Source organism: Pezoporus occidentalis, unplaced genomic scaffold (genome assembly GCF_034315485.1).
Source record: "Pezoporus occidentalis ecotype Australia unplaced genomic scaffold, CSIRO_AGI_Poc_V1 ctg44, whole genome shotgun sequence".
Taxonomy (NCBI): Eukaryota; Metazoa; Chordata; class Aves; order Psittaciformes; family Psittacidae; genus Pezoporus; species Pezoporus occidentalis.
In genome coordinates, this window is record NW_026915769.1 from 4,997,261 (window position 1) to 5,013,640 (window position 16,380).

Below are 16,380 nucleotides of genomic sequence, written 5' to 3' on the forward strand. Positions count from 1 at the left end.
CAAACAAACTGAGAATTAACTTAAGGAGCTGCTGTTCAGACCTGAGACAATCCTACAGCAATTGCTGTGAATGTTAATAACCTCTTCTTAACTGATGGGGGTGCCTGGACTGAGGTTCAGTCAAGCAGAAGTAACCTGATAATGGAGTTTAAAAAAGGCAGCTTTTAAATAAGATAATGCTGAATGCTCTCAGTTGTCTCTATACATTACTTATGATGGTCACAGCAAGGTTTAAGTGAATCATTTTCCTTATTTTGCTTCACCAGTGGGATCTCTGCTCCCTCAGTTTCTGACCGAAGTTAAAAGCTCCTCCAGTTCTGCATTAACAGCTTTAGAGCTCAAGCCAAGGGCCCTTGGCCTCTCCTGCACTACAAAAAGCAGATCACCATCCCCACCATTCACAGGTATGAAATCTCATGTTCCTTTCACCTCTCTCATGCTGTTGTTAACTGCACTGAGTGCTTCCTACCCTGCTTCTCTTTGTCTTGCCTGACAAAGAGCTCTGATATGTGCTGACCTCATACAGCAAATGCCACCAGTTTCTACCACACGCTGGTATTGACCACTGATATGATAATCAAAAACAGAAAACCAGAAAGAACCAAATGCAGCATCAAAACAAAAACATGTTGGTGTTCAGCAGGGAAGGGCAACATCACTGCCAAATCACTGGCAAAGTTCATCTAGTTTTGAGCCCTGTAGGAAGCATCCTGACTCGCATACCTAAGCATGCACTTACATACTCAGTTGAATATGGAGAGGGTGCAATGCATACTTACAATGTTTTCCTGAACCAGAACTCTAGGTGTATGAAAGACTTAAGTAGTAGAAGTCATGTCATACATTCAAAGTTAAATACAAAAGCATACTTCCTACCTGTCTGATTTGCAGTACAGCTAAGTAAGTACTTTTACAGGCTGCAAAACAGAAAGCTGCCAAACTCCTTCCTCCTTTCGGAATTAACAGGGGAAGCAACCTTGAGGAGTTAAATCTAGCATTACACACATATAATTCATCACTGGTAAAATTAAATATATTAAAAACAAAGCCTCTCTGGGGATGTGTACAGAAGGTGAATGTGCAGCCATTAAAAGTGGCATGTGAAAAATTCAGAGGTGTACTTGTGTATGTGTGCATACACTAGCAAAGCTGCAGGTAAGCACATGAAAACTATCAAACAAAACTTGGGTTTGTTTCCCAAGTTGCCACACAGCAAACATGAGCAGGGAGAGTCGAGCTGACATGATGATCTGGAATACCAAAGTTGCACAAACTGATAGTGGAAGCTTCCACCATGAGGTGTAATACTGTCAGAGAAAACTAGTAAGTCTCCTCAGGAGAGATTCTCTAGGTTGAGCTCTTTACATTTAATTTGGGGGCTTTTATTCCAGTGTAACCAAATCACTCACAAGAATTCATACAGTCTTTGTTCACTTCTTTTCCAGTCAAAGCGAGTTGTGCTTGTTATTGGGTTATTTAAAGCAAGATTCTTCTGGTCAACACTGCAGTTTCTGGGCTGTGTTCTCACAGCCTCTCTATCTCTGTTCCTTCCACTTTCTCCTCATCTCAATCCAAATACTGGGCAGTCCTAAATGTAAAACTAGCTTTTTAAAAAATGAGAAGGGTACAAGAAAGGCTGCTGGATCCCCCTCCCAAGTTTTCAGGTACTGCAAACTTTGTCATTTCAAAATGCACTCTTTTCCAATTGGCAGGCATACATAACGTTTCATGTTGATGTTTATTTCCCTCTATAGGCCATTATACAAAAGAAAATATTTATTTCCTCAGCTCTCTCACATCAAGTAACACCATCACCTTTTTATTGTAGTAACAGCGTCAGACAAACATTTCTCTAATGACTTTCATTAACCCAGAGAAAAGTAATTTTCATTCAAGCTTTGCCAACACTCAATCCCTTACCAATGAGTGAAATGTGCCGCAGACGGTTCTCACTAAGCCATACCAAAGGAATATCACATAAATTTCACAGTAGTTGCTCAGTGTGTACAGTGCAAAGAGAAGGTGGCCTGGGATGATTAATCTTTCGCACACGATTCACACTTCTGGTTAAGAAGCAAACTGGAATTTCATACAGAGATTTCACGGAAGAGTTTAGAAGCAGCACGTCAGAAGCTCCCTGAAGCTGTGCATTTTACAAGTGTTCGGTATCCTACAGCTCTAACCTCCAGACCACTGCATCTGAGACCAGGCAGGCTTCTTCAGTGACTCAAGCTCATACCTTGCACAGTATCCATCCACATCCACTAATTCAATCCACATTATCTATACCTGTGTACAGTTTTCAGCTATGCCTCTTAATCAGACCTGTTTCACCATAGATGTTGAAATGACTGCACAACACCAACTGTCAGCAGGCTCCAGAAAGAAACTGGAAAACTTCTAAAGGCAATGGGAGTGGGTAATTCAGTTATCCTTTACATACACTCTTTTTACTGCATACATAATTCATCAGCTTTAAAGAAAATGCCCCATGAAAATCATGCTCCACAAGGGAGTTTTAAATGTTCTGTCCTCATCAGTGTTTTAAAGACAATAGCAACAAACACCGGTGATTTCGAAGGTACCCCCTCCACCTGCCTCAACACAGTTGTTCAAATTGCGTCTGCATAACACAGTGATGCAGCAGCTGTGCCTATACAGCCCATCATAAAGAAAACCATCATTTTCTGTACAACACAACAAAGCAGTTTGTTAAATGAAATACCAAAGTCCTGGTAAACTGCATCCAAGCCACCTGGAATGCTGTAAAGTGTTCACAATCCAAATACAGACAAAAATAGGATTTGAAAGGCTAAAAAAGGAGGGCGGGAAGAGGTTCTCCACAAAAAAAGAGCTGATACTTCAAAATACCTTCTCCCAGAGTTTTTTGCTGGCCCTGCTAGCAACAAAGAAGCTTTCTTAATACCTAGACATTTCACCTGCAGTCAGTTCTTTGAGAGCATTACCAAACTGCAGTCAATAGCCAGCCTAGCATTTGTTATAAGCATAAATATCCTCAGTTCTCTTTCTTTAACCCCATCCATTCCATTCTCTCTCTGACTTACAAGATACTGTTACACGTGTGCCATAGCTGTATGTGCATATGTATCTATACACATTTAATAAGCGGTGTATTTGCCTACTTGGAGCAAGGACCAAGATTAGCATTTGGCAGATGGGCAGTTAATACTAGTTGCATCATGTCTGCACACTATTCATTTGCTTTATGAAGGAAGCCTACATTTAAAACAACAGCATGCAGATGCCAGTGAACTACCAGATAAAGCAACATCTGCTTCTGCCTTTGGTCATATAAAATCCCAGACTCAGAATGTTTGGGTTGGATGGGACCTTAAAGCTCATCCAGTTGCAACCCCCTGCCATGGGCAGGGACACCTTCCACTAGGCCAGGTTGCTCCAAGCCCCGTCCAACCTGGCCTTGAACACTGCCAGGGAGGGAGCAGCCACAGCTCCTCTGGGCAACCTGTGCCAGTGCCTCACCACCCTCACAGTGAGGAACTTCTTCCTAATGTCTAATCTAAATCTACCCTCTGTCAGTTTAAAACCATTTCCCCTTGCGCCTTCACTACGTGCCCTTGTAAAAAGCCCCTCTCCACATATATAACCTTTATCATGTACATACACATATATATGTAACCTTTTATCATTCACCTAAAGAACAGGCAAACAGGTACAAAAATTAGTATGAAGGGAAATTTTCTCCTTACCTGTAAGCTTCATCTAAGGACATATCCATTCTCTTCATGATATATGCAATAGCGATTGTGGCAGAGCGAGAGATTCCAGCTAAACAGTGCACTAACACACGACCATTTGATGCTTTTGCTTTTTCTATATCGCAAAGAAATTGGCAAGTGTCAAAACTCAGCAGCATTTATACCATGATAAAAGTTTGCAAAGAAATCAATGTTATTTCAAATTGTGCAAAACTTCCAAATTAACTGCTAATTGCAATCTCATGGAAGCTTCAAACAAGAATCACCTATTTGCTCTAGCACTGTATGGCATTGAGTATAGAAAAAGCATGTGACTACACACAGGAAACATACTGCAGTTACAGCATACCACATTTCAGTGTGCACATAAACAGCCTTATTTAGATGTCTGGGAGAGGTGATTGTTTCTAATTTTACATGCAAGTAAAAAGCAAGCATTCATGATGGAACAATCTGTCCAGTTCAGATTTGGCTAGCTCACTGCTCAAAGGTAAAGACAGGATCTCTAAGTCTAATTTTCTAATTTGCTCTCTGCAGAAATGTATCAGGCATCTACCAGAAAGCAGAGTTGTGCTCTTAAAAAGTCTCTTTGTGCTGAACATGCACATCCATAATTGCTGGAACATGCAGTGGCAGAATCTCCCTACGTTACTTTGCCTCTGTGCTTGTAGAGTGATGGTAATCATGTATGGAGATCCTTAGTATTTTCATACCACCCAGATAGGATTCAGGTCTTCTCCAGCCCAAACAACAAGGCAGACATGAAGGAATCCAAAAACTGTTTTAGAGAATTTAAACTTTCTTCTCACCTATAAAGTCGACCGATTTATCCAACCAAGGCAAAATTTTCTCACAAAAGCTGTCATTCACAGGCACTCTCAGGAAATGGGATTCTGGAATAAAATCAGGCTTTGGACAAGTATTGCTGGCGTTCAGTACGTAGCAAATATCATTCTGCTGCATCAGCTCCTAGGAAAGAGAGAAAGATTAAGCCTAGAGAAGTCAAATGGTACCTTTGGCACATTACAAAGCTAAAAACCAAACTGAAATGCGTGTTGGAATTGCTCTAGCTGTATGAGGAACATTCTTCTGTGAGACAGACAACTCAGCTTTTAATTCTTCAAGTAACTTTTAATGGGACATTCAGTGTCCAAATAACATATGGAATGCAAAGCCTTTCAAAAAGAAGTTAACAGAAATAATGGTAGAATACTTTCTGCTGCTACAAAGTGTCACTTTCAAGAGACTATTTTGCTACTTTGGTTTAAATTCTGACTGTGCAAGCTGACAACAGAACACCAAACACTTCCCACGTGTAATTTGCCGACCCAGATAGATACGTGTTTTCTGGATCCCTTATCTAGTAAGACTGATGTTGCCCCATCACAGATACTGGTGAGAAATATGAAATGATACTGATGCCTCCTGCAGTGACCTCTTGAAAGCGTCTATGACTTCCTCGTTTCTAAGGCAACATGCACAACTCACTCAAAACCTTGAGAGAAAGCTGGGTAAGAACTGAAGGCCTTGAATTAGACCATTTCCACACAGCATTCACTGCAGTTTTACAGGAGTACCACTTTGTGGTTTATGACTTTAGTTGCTCAGATTTCACTTTTCAGTCTTTAGTCCTCTTGCACCTCACAGACTGGCACAGGAACAAGCAGGCACTCAATGTGTAAGAGTCAACTGGGCTTTTTAAGTCAATTTTCATGACTGCAAATAAAAGACCGATGACTGTTTTCTGCACCTTTCCATGCTCATTGTATTTAGAGTTGTGCAAAGTGGTATCTGATGCATTAGGTACCTTAATGCCAAACAAAGTGAAACAAGTATTAGGAAACCAGAGATGGCTTTACCAAAACCATCAAGTCTTCTGCAAGTCAGCATCTGGACACAGCAAGTCATTTAAGCAGGTTGGAGTAATACTGATTGAACTATCTCTCTGGTTCAGATACGATTTGGGCAGTAACTGACATGCAATACTATGCTTGGACAGTTACACTGAATGCAAACACTGTGGAGCTTTTGGCCAGATATCTATAAAAACTAAACTGAAACATTAAAAAAGCCAAAAAAATAAATAAATCTAGTTTTAATCCTCTTGCTTTTATAGCAATTAGATAAAAAAAGTTATGTCAATCCATGGCAGCATTAGCAAGATTTCAAATGGAGATCTACCAGTATGAAAACATAGTCAAGAAATGGTCTCTTCTTCCCCATATGTATTTTTCTGCAAGCATAAAGATACTTTGGTGAGGAGAAACAGGAATATGGCTAATGAGCTGAAAAGACAGAAATCCATCTTGTTCAAATCAGAGCAGCCTGAATAGTATGTGATGTTGAGTACACAACAGGTATGTTACGGTGTATGACATAGAAGTGATGTACCCACACACACACACACACGTGTATGCATGCATGAATTAAATGTTCAATGAGAACGAAGGGGAGAAGGGAATCTATATCAGTCATTTGCAGAGGAAAGAGCGTGAAGTCCAGCCAGTAATGGTCATAAGCAGAGAGTTTACATGAATTCCTGCTATGGAGCTGTACTTTGTTGCCTGGAGCAAAATCAGCAGTTCCTCCAAACTTTCAGCCCCTCACATCAGCACATTCAGGAGTACCTGAAGGTGTGGGCACTCTCAAAGCAAATCATCAGAAACAGAACTGTCAGCAGTGGTAAAATAAAATAAAATAAAAGGGCTGTGTTAAAGCAAGTTCTCAGCCTCATTGCTTCTTACCCTGCTGGTTTCCTAGGTCACACTCCCAGTAAAGCTCAGCTTCTCAATGATGACAGTTACTTCCAATATATCACAGGTTTCCCCCTTTCTTTCACATCTCACCAGTGCAATCACCAAGCTCCCTTCAGCCCTGACTGCCTTTCATAGCCAATGCTGTTGCCCCTTCCTCTACTACACTTAGCTCTCACGCAACAACAGACCTGCAAGTTTAAAAGCAGGAGCACTGTAAGGAAGTAGGGGAATATTTGGAATTATCCATAGAGGGAAGGTACTGGGAATGGGTTCTAGCCACAAGGGGCTAGCTACCACTAGGTCTGCAATATCTTAGGTGTGTGAGGGAGACCCCTGATCCCCAACATCTCTGCCTCATTGTCCTGGGCTACACAGGTTTCCCCTTCTAGGATCCCAAGCTCTTCAGCCTTAACTTCTGTAAAATAAATATCTGCTTTAGATGACTGTGGTGAAACACTTCCCCCAAACCAGCTCACCTGCTGCTGTTGCTGCTCGAAGGTGAGTGAGGAACAACCGGTACAGCAGGTACAAAAGTACATGCAGGGTCAGGTCATGAACATTACCATGTATAAAGGAGTGAGGTAATGAATGTACCACTAAGGGGAGGCTCATGAATTCAGACGAAGAATTGAAAATCTCATTATTTCTTTTACAGTATGAGCGCTGGTGGGCTGTGCAGGCCAACCATCACACTTCCACAGTTACGCAAGGTTTTTGATGTGGAATTGATCATTCAAATGGCAATAAGAAGGCTGCAGATGCCAAGTCTGAAATCTCTGAGCCAAACAAACACCCAAAAATGTGTTAGTGCTTGTCTTTGAGACTAAGGCTAAAGAAAGAAGTTATGCTTCCTTCTGTTCTAAAGGATCAATCATACCCTGTGCAACACGCTCCAATATAATAACCATAACAGTACCTTCATTGTAAGGCACCCAAGAGGAAGAAGTGAATTATGATGAGGGGAAGATCCAGAAATCCTAATACTAACAACTTTGTGAAAAGAAGGTAAATGCTCTTTTGTCAGTTTATTTACATTTTATGACTAGTTTAATCCGAAAATTAATGGCACCCTAAAATGTTATTTTGCTCCAGGAAATAAAATCCAGATCTGGAAGAAAAGAAATAGTTATGTAAGCAGCAAAGCAGAAAGTTTTAAAGTTTAAATGCTGGTACAAAACACTGAGATGTAAGTAGGAGGCTCATTCGTGCCCATAACCACAATGTAGAATTTTTCAATTACACTCCCTTTCAGCAAGGACACTGTCACTCCCATCCCATGTAGGTTAGAATTTAGCTTGCCCCTCTTTCACAAAGAGCAACAACGATCTGTAACAGTAAACACCCTCTTGAGATACCAGCAATACATCACACTGAAATAATCACCATATATCACACTGAGACCCAGAACCTGAAAGAAACTTCTCTGTTGGAATGTTTATGAAGACCTTTTATGAGGATTTTAGTATTTTGACACTGCAAATAAATATTAGGAATATTTTCAGAATTAATCAAGTAGACAGAAATCAGTAAAGCAAAAATACAAAAATCTCCAAAGGCTTTTCTGAAGTAAACACTGATTTTGCTAAAGGGGACAAACCAAGCATTTGTGTTTGCATATCCTTCATAAATAAAGCACTGTCTGCTTTATCAGAGGTATTAACGGCAATAAGGTCATGAATGCAGACTGTCCTGCAACACAAAAGCATTTCCCTGTGTGTGCACTCATAGATAAGCTTACAAAGATTCTGAACAGATAAGCTCATCCTGATAAACCATGCTAAAAGTTCACATCTTTAAGTCATCAGCTTTAACTGTGGTGCAGATTATGAGTTCTTTCTGTAGATATTTGTGAGACATTTTAATTTTAGAGAAATCGTATGTCTGGTCAATGGAAGAAATCATGGGAACTCACACACCATCTGAAGGCAAAAATAAGGTCAACGTATTCAACAACATCTCAATAGTTTTGGGAATCTTACTACAGTTCTTAAGGTTTTTTGGTTGGTTTGGTTTTTTTAATCCGGATGTGAATAAAACCCCCTCATATTCTAACTTTACCAGAAAGTTGTTCCCAATAGCCAACAAACCAGCAAGGCCATTAAACCAGAGCAAAGCCATTAAACCACTTATCACCTCTTGGACTGTCCTAACAGAAACAGAACTTGGCTACTTAACCCTGCCTCTTGCTTCTTGCTCTCCTCTTTTGAACGTTCTTCACTTCCCAGCTTTCTCAACATGTGTTGGTATTTCTGGGCACTTGGTGTAGTAAGAATCATCCTCTTTGCTTTCCCCAACACCTCTGCATAGGGTCCAGGCATCCCCAGGAGCAAGGCGTGCTGAAGGGAGAGCAGCAGAGATCTGCTGTTTGTGTTTCTAACGTGTCTAGCTACTGCTAAATTTTACTTGAACCAAGAAACTGATTAAACCTAGGAAACTGAAGGGTGCTGACAGCTGGGAAAACTCGAGTGGATTCTAAGAGGTAGAAATCATAACTTGTTCCCACAGCTTCTTTGAGTTAATAAAGTTACCACTATTGAAGATGGAAGCTATTTTGAATTTTCCAAGGGCAGTCACTGAAACTCAAGAGGCAAGATAAATCTACCAACACTAAGGTCTACTTCAGTGCAGCGAACAAGTGACTGCTCAGACTAAAGCACTGCCTGTGTTTGTTCAAAGAGAAAAAAAGTACAAACCCCAAGCAGATCTGAAACCAGAAGATCTGTGTTTGTCCTAAATTGGGTAGGAAATCTAAGAGGTGTTTTAGTTGTCAATGGAAGAACTTCCAAAGGACTGACTGTCAAGGATGATGCTAGACAGTAAGAACTTACTGTGGATTGTATGCTGTTGTTTTTGTGGTTTTCCATACAAAATGGGAAACAAAGTAATCCTGGATCATAACTGCCAAGGATATGTGAGGAAGTACAAACCGGACCAACTCCTGGGGGTTTTGTATTAATTCTAAAGTATCTGCAGCTCTATCCCTCGACACATGCTGAAATAATATGAAGATTGTAGATTAATAGGCAAAAGAGCCACCACCAGGTCTGAACTCTTCCCATAGATGACTCTGACACACTAAGGGCTCACCAGTAGCAGTTTTAGCCTCCTCCAGCCCTATAATGGAACTCCTGACTGCTGCTACCACTTGGATTCCTTTCCTGGTGAGGCACACATACTGTGCCTGTGCCCAACACCTATTCATCAGCACCAATTTAGTGCAAGGAAAGGGAACAGCTTCTTTCATCTCTCTAGGATTATTCACCACTTAAGAGTCACAGCAGTGGAGTTCCAGTCACATCCTAATTGAAGTAGGACACCCATGGCCCTAGAGGAGAACAAGTTCCCCCTTCACTCCCACTGTGACCTTGGGTAGCACTTGCCATTCACACATTGAAACAAACAGCATAAAAGCATCTTTCTAATACTCTACCATTGAAAGAAAGGATTTTGGTTTATTTTTTTGATTAATTAGTTCCTGCTGTCTTTTGTCTGGGGACCACAAATTACCTCTGTGGTTGGAAAAATAATAAGCTGCTTTGACATCCATCATAAGCGAATCAAGTTTGAATTGCTGACTTGCTAACCTGGCAGTCAGACGACCTTATAGGACAAAGTAAATACAAAGACTGCTGACTATCCTCCGTATAAAAGATTTTTCTGTACACTCTATTAAAGCACGATTACCTTCTACATAATTGCTTGTGTGTCAAAAATCCCCTTAAAACAATTGTGAAAACTCTAAAAATAGCCTATTAATGGCCAGACTTGGGATGGAGTGAAAGCAGAAAAAAACAGTGAAAAACATGATAATGGTCAAAGTATATTAATTTGATCCAATTACAGGACTACTAGGATAGTTCCTGTCTTAAGCGTTATACACGGATAAAAACCATACACATAAGCCTGCACATAATTAAGGCAATATGCTAGGATGAAGCACTTCTTCCCTCTCCCCCATCCATGCCAGCTTATAAAGGCTGTTGGAGATTCACCTAATGAATAGACTGGCAGAAAATATGGGAGACAAGAGGACACATGCAGCAGAAGTAGTAAAAATGCCCTTATGAAGGAACCCAAGATGCAGATTGTAAGCAGCATGAGTTGGTCTCCTCACGGAGGCAAACATCTGTGGATATACATAGGAATATAGACCTGTAGCAACTTGAGACAAGATCTTTCAGACATCTCATATTCCAGCACCCTACAAGTGCTATATTTAATGACTTTGCCAACTATTTTAAGTATACCAAAATATCCTGGGCTGTACTTCAGGAATAGAAATTATTAAATGCACGTGTATTTAGAAACAGTAAAAGTTTCTTAGTGCAGTGCTACCATAAAAATTCATTTTAAATGACCCCACTGATTGTCCAGGTCTGAACATTTTATTAGGTGCACAAAGATTTGTTTGCAGTAGTACCTCATTATACAATTCATGATATATAAGCGCTATTTTTTACAGCACTTGAAGGAAATACTAAAAACGAGACAATCATCCTTTGTCCTGCTGTAACCATTAATATAATTGTGTTAACATTCAAGACCTGCCAAAACAAACCCATCAGAGCTATACACATGAAGTACCTGACCTGCTGTAATGGCAGATTTGATAGATTGGCTGATAGGTAACTGAGGAAGAAGATACTACACAATCTTCTCCAAGATGAAGAAAGGAGACCAAGTTTCATGTTACATGACACGTGGATTAATTACATGGTCTGTTTATCCTTAGTTCTCACATAGCTTTCCATGGCTTATGCACAGACAGCTATTACATACAGCTATTTTAAATCTTTCACAGCTGTAATGATGCAGCATCACAGCAGCACGGACAAAGACACACGAAGATTATATACTCATCTAAGTAAACAACGTGAGAGCAAGAACACTCACCTTGTTGAGAACATCTCGCTGACACCCAAGATAGAGATGAGGCAGGATTCTGGTTGGGCCATTGTTGGACACAGGTAGGCAGGGTTGAGAAATGCAAGTAGGGATGAGCGTGGATTTTCCTTCACAGAGACCAGGAAAAGAGCTGGAGAACTCAGCAAATCCACCTGTGAGAGGAGCAGTGTGTATAATTTACACGCAGCATTGTAGGCATTGGTGCCCATACCCAGTTCTGGTAAAGCAGCTCCATTTCATTTTTGCTTGGGTAGTTCCCAGCTTCCTGCTCATCAAAAGGGCTGCATTATACATGTGCGCTACCAACTGTGGTCTAACTGGCCTTACCCACAGTTAGAAAACAAACCTGAAGAAACCTCTAGCAATGAACTTATACACTGACTAAATATGTTCTCACAAAAGCTAGCCAGCTTTTTCCAAGCAAGGCTGAACACCAAGCTCAGCTCATTCTCATACTTCATCTTGCAAAGAAGTCTGAAGAAGAACCAGAGGCAGCTGCTTAAATCCATATGTTACAGGCTTTTCTTGACTGTTTTCACCATTTAATAACCAAACAGTGAAGGTGAAAGTCGCAAACCACACTGAAAGTCCTCAGTTTTTCCTCATATCAAACCATAGAGACAAGTGGAATTTTAACTGAAGAAAGGATAATTATAACTCATTCAGAACAAGGCACCTTTTTCTCATCAAGGAATTGAGGTCTTAGCTTGCTAAATCTGCCAAATGCTATGTTCACTATTATTACAGTTTGAAGACATGAATTAAAATTTTTCAGGAATAAGATAACGTAATGTTTTGTCAAGGCTTGCATTACCATTGCCTGAATTATGCCTACTCTTTGGATTTTAAAATCTGCATCATTAGTAAATGTAGAAAAACCTCAAGGTAACAGCCATGTGTGTAACAGCCCGTTCTACCTGATAAACAAAAAAGCCAAGAAGAGGGCTTCAGAACAAGTTTTACGAACAATGATTCCTGTTCAGGCTCCTGACTTAATAAAAAATTATAACACCCCCCCCCCCCCCTTCCCTCCAAGAAAAAAATCCAAACAAAACCCAAACAAACAAAACCCGACCCAAAACTTGTTTATTTTGTCAGATAAACTATTTTAGCCAACCGTAACAATGCTCATCATGAGACTAGGAGGGTGAGGTTGGCATGTATGGGATGGGTGGGGGGACGCTCAGCTAGGCACTGCCCATCACAGAGCCATTCCCCAAAATGGAGGAACCCAGACAAGGGGCACAATAAAGGTTTGACTCCCATGTTTTCTATTTCTAGTAGCTGGGATTCCTCCTCCTTACTTTACAACCTCCCTGTTCAGGAGCACAGGTGTCACTTTTTCAACATATCAATCGAATGACAGGAGGAGTTTGCCAAGCAATTCTTTCACACTTTTTTCCATATAGCATAATGTTTCCCCCTTAGTTACAGGAAGAAATCCTTGAATTTATAGGCATTATATGCCTCTTGGATAAAATGTCATGTAAGACGGGGTGTCCAGCAGTTCCAAGAGAGTCTGGGGGAACAAATCAAATATTGTTCTTTGGTTTCATTTGATTATTCTTTATTTCTTGGGAAGATTGTTGATTGCTTTCTGTATCCTCTCTCTCTGATGGAGAGAAATGACCCTTCCTCTTTCCAAAGAAGTTGCACAAGCAAGGAGATTTTACATCTGTGCTTTCTTTGCAGAAGACTACATGGGCAAAGTTCTACCACAACCGAAACCAAGATTTTTGCCAACTGCCTATGGATTGGTCTCACTTTGGTATGAACATTGCAAGAAGAAACTAAGCAAGAAGCTAATACGCAAAACCCCTGAGATTCTGGGATGTAGACCTCATGCTCTGTCATCATCAGTGTAAGGAGCAATTCCTTAATTTTATTTTTATTCTAGGGCTCTGTCAAGGCAAATCTGAAGTGATTCAAGATTAGATGCTTCAACACTTGCTCTGGGACATTCATCCTTTCAAAGGTATTTATTTCACGTGTCTCTATTTCTAACACAAATTAGGCCTCCATGAGTCCCCAGAGCTGAAACCTATGCACAGCCTACTAGAGGAACCTCTCACGAGAAGTCTTTTAAGCATTCAGACTGCCTGTATATTGCTGTAAATGAAGCGGAACATCTTCAATAAGCGAAACTTTAAACATCTGGAAAATGAATTTAGTCTACAGGTGGGAATGCAGAACAGAAAATTGAGCCTCGAAAGAAAGATGGGACGGGTTTAGTTTCAAATTCCGTAATTTGAGAATGACCTTTACATCAAGGCTAATTTCTTCTTGTAACCTACCTCAGTTGGAATACAGCCACTGACAGCACTGTGCAGTTTGTTTTAGTAAGAGAAAATACACTTTTCTTCTGGAACTAGTTTCTAAATAACACCCTTTATCCCACCACTACTCCAGGCTCTGTAAATAATAAATCAATCACAAGAAAAGCTGAAACCAACGGGGGAAAAAATTCTACAGGTCATTAACAGAGCTACTGCGTTAATAAAGTTTCACTGAAGTCTTTGATAAACATAATTGTGCCCTGGAAATAGATGACTGACAAATAACTCCAAAATACTCTCTCCTAAATAGCTATGAGCCATTCAGGTTTTGTGCATTCTTGTTGAGGAAGCTGAGCTGAAACAGCTCTCTTCACATTCAACAGGGTGAAACCACTTCTTGTCTATTTGAATGTTATGGACAGAGGAAGGAGGAAACAAAGAAACATTTATGTATTATAACTATAAAATTTTGCTTTAAAATGTGTTTAAAAAGATCTCTCCTGCCTCCCTGGAGGCTTTTGAAGTTTTTCGCTCTACTTTTTCTGATATCAATGAATTAAATGGAAAACTCTTTCACCACTGCTCATGCAATAGTTCCATCACACCTGAAAACCTTGGTGGTCAAGCAGGATGAGCAACACAATGCATCTCTTCCTTCTTCAGTTTTAAATAGGTGGTTGCTTCTGTCATGACTCTCTATCCTCTGGCTGGTAGCAAGTAGCTACACCTGTCTTACAGGAGTAATAGCCCCTACCCAGGTTTGAAGAAAAATGTCTTTATGGATGATAACTTCCATCATTATGGGAGCAAATTAAAGCAATATGGGGCAGAAATGATTTCAGATTTTATCATGCAATATATTTTTCCAACATGAAAGCAAAAGATATCACAAGTAGCAGTGGTAAATTGTGACATTCAGCTCGTTGTCCTTTATCCTTCTGAGACAAAAATCAATTCATTAAATTCTGCTCTAATTTTAGATGCTGCACCAAAGTTCTGTGACTGTCCCAAGGTAACTCAGCTCTTGCTTATGTAACTTGTTAAACTGAACAAACCAGTGAAATTATTTCAGTTTTATGTTAAGCCTGAGTGGCTGCAGCACGTTTAATGAACAGCAGCACCATACCCCGTTCCAGCGCCAACTTGTTCTGTTCACTTCTTGCGGCTGCAACTCACACAGGAGTTTCTACAAAACCATGTTAAGGTGCCAAAAGCTGTCAGTGGTTTTGCAGCCTGAGCCCTTGTGCGTGTGGCAGACAACCCAACACCTCCTAGGTCTTCACAGCAAAGCCTGCATTTCTTACTTGGAAAGCTCCACATAGATTAGCAGAAATTTGGCAAGATCCAGTGAACTCTTCAATTACCCTGTTGCTATGGTTCTACGAAGTGGTGACTACAGACTTCCCTTTGATCAAGACACTAGTGTTTCCTAACTAGGATTGTAATTGTAAAGGTATGATCATTAAAAGTTTCAGCTCTGGTCTCAGCCAAATCAGGAAACAAAACAGGGCAAAACCCAGAAGGGATGAAAAAGTTTCAGCGAGATTCCACAGTAAAAGTTATTCCTTCTTATGGATTCACTGCATAAACCCTCATTTAAATAAAACTCCCAACTAACTTTGCCAGCAGCAGGAAGAGGAGAGAGAAGATGGGATCAGCTGGCAATAAAAGATAGCCAGACAAATTTTATTGATTTTATTGATTTGGGAAGAGCTACCTTTCATTGAGGGAATGGAACCCATCCAGATCCTTATGAATACTTAGTTTAACTACCATCAGAGACAGATCCTAAATTAATACAGAGGAATAACTATTGAGAACCACAAGCATTTACCTGTTATGTTTTATGGAAACAGAGCAGGAGCATTCCGCAGTGCTGCCAGCTGCTATGCTGTAGTTGCAGGGACAGTAGTCCTGTAAACCACTATGGAGTTTTGCAAGTAAGAGGCCAGTTAAACCCTACAGTCTTGATTTGAACACTTAATACAGAGTTGTAAAGTGCAGATAATGTTTTACTGCTTTTCCCAATACTTAATGAAATAATTCCAGTTAAATGACACCATAATAGGACAGAAAAGTGGGGGAGGAGGAAATGGTGGATGTTTCCTATATTCATTCCACATTAAGCTGTTTTCTCTTAGAATCATAGAATCAGTTGTGTTGGAAAAGACCTGTAAGATCATCAAGTCCAACCATTACCCCAGCACTGCCAAGGCCACCAGTAAACCATGTCAGTGAGGGCCTCATCTACATGGTTTGTGAACACTTCAGGGACGGGGACTCCACCACCACCCTGGGCAGCCTGTTCCAATGCCTGAGCACCCTGTCAGGGAAGAAATTGTTCCTAATAGCCAATCTAAACCTCCCCTGGTGCAGCTTGAAGCTGTTACCTCTTCCTCTTCCCTGTCTTTATTTTTTCATCAAATGGGTCAAACAACTCAGGGCTGTAACCAAAATTAGACAAGGCAAATTCACAGAACACATACTAATTCTGAATTTAAAACTAAAAGCATTTTTCTTTGCTTATAGTAAGCCAAGTACTTGTGACACTGATTTGGCATGGGGAAGAGCAAAGAAATTAAACAGAAAATCCCATCTACTAAAAAGTCAGTTTCAAAATGTAAGTGTTGTTCCTCACACACATCAACAGGAATCTCTTCTTCACACAAACAGAGGTTACCCAGCTTTGGCTTTAGGATATCATGG

The 16,380-nt window shown here is 40.4% G+C and overlaps 1 protein-coding gene and 1 long non-coding RNA gene across 9 annotated transcripts in view; one reads left to right on the forward strand and one right to left on the reverse strand.

The window, feature by feature from the left end:
• LOC134172126 (uncharacterized) overlaps positions 1-1,190 on the forward strand; it is a 447,287-nt gene extending 446,097 nt beyond the window's left edge. The window contains exon 3 of the long non-coding RNA XR_009967843.1: positions 917-1,190. This is a non-coding gene — a long non-coding RNA (uncharacterized LOC134172126). The remainder of the gene's footprint in view (positions 1-916) is intronic.
• The window catches only part of DUSP16 (dual specificity phosphatase 16), a 67,507-nt gene that overhangs the window by 4,097 nt on the left and 47,030 nt on the right, over positions 1-16,380 (reverse strand). For all 8 annotated transcript variants that reach the window (XM_062634967.1, XM_062634963.1, XM_062634968.1 and 5 more), the window contains 3 exons: positions 11,387-11,550; positions 4,547-4,706; positions 3,729-3,852 (listed from right to left, as the gene is read on the reverse strand). In XM_062634967.1, coding sequence (XP_062490951.1) covers positions 3,729-3,852; positions 4,547-4,706; positions 11,387-11,550 — 448 coding nt within the window. The remainder of the gene's footprint in view (positions 1-3,728; positions 3,853-4,546; positions 4,707-11,386; positions 11,551-16,380) is intronic.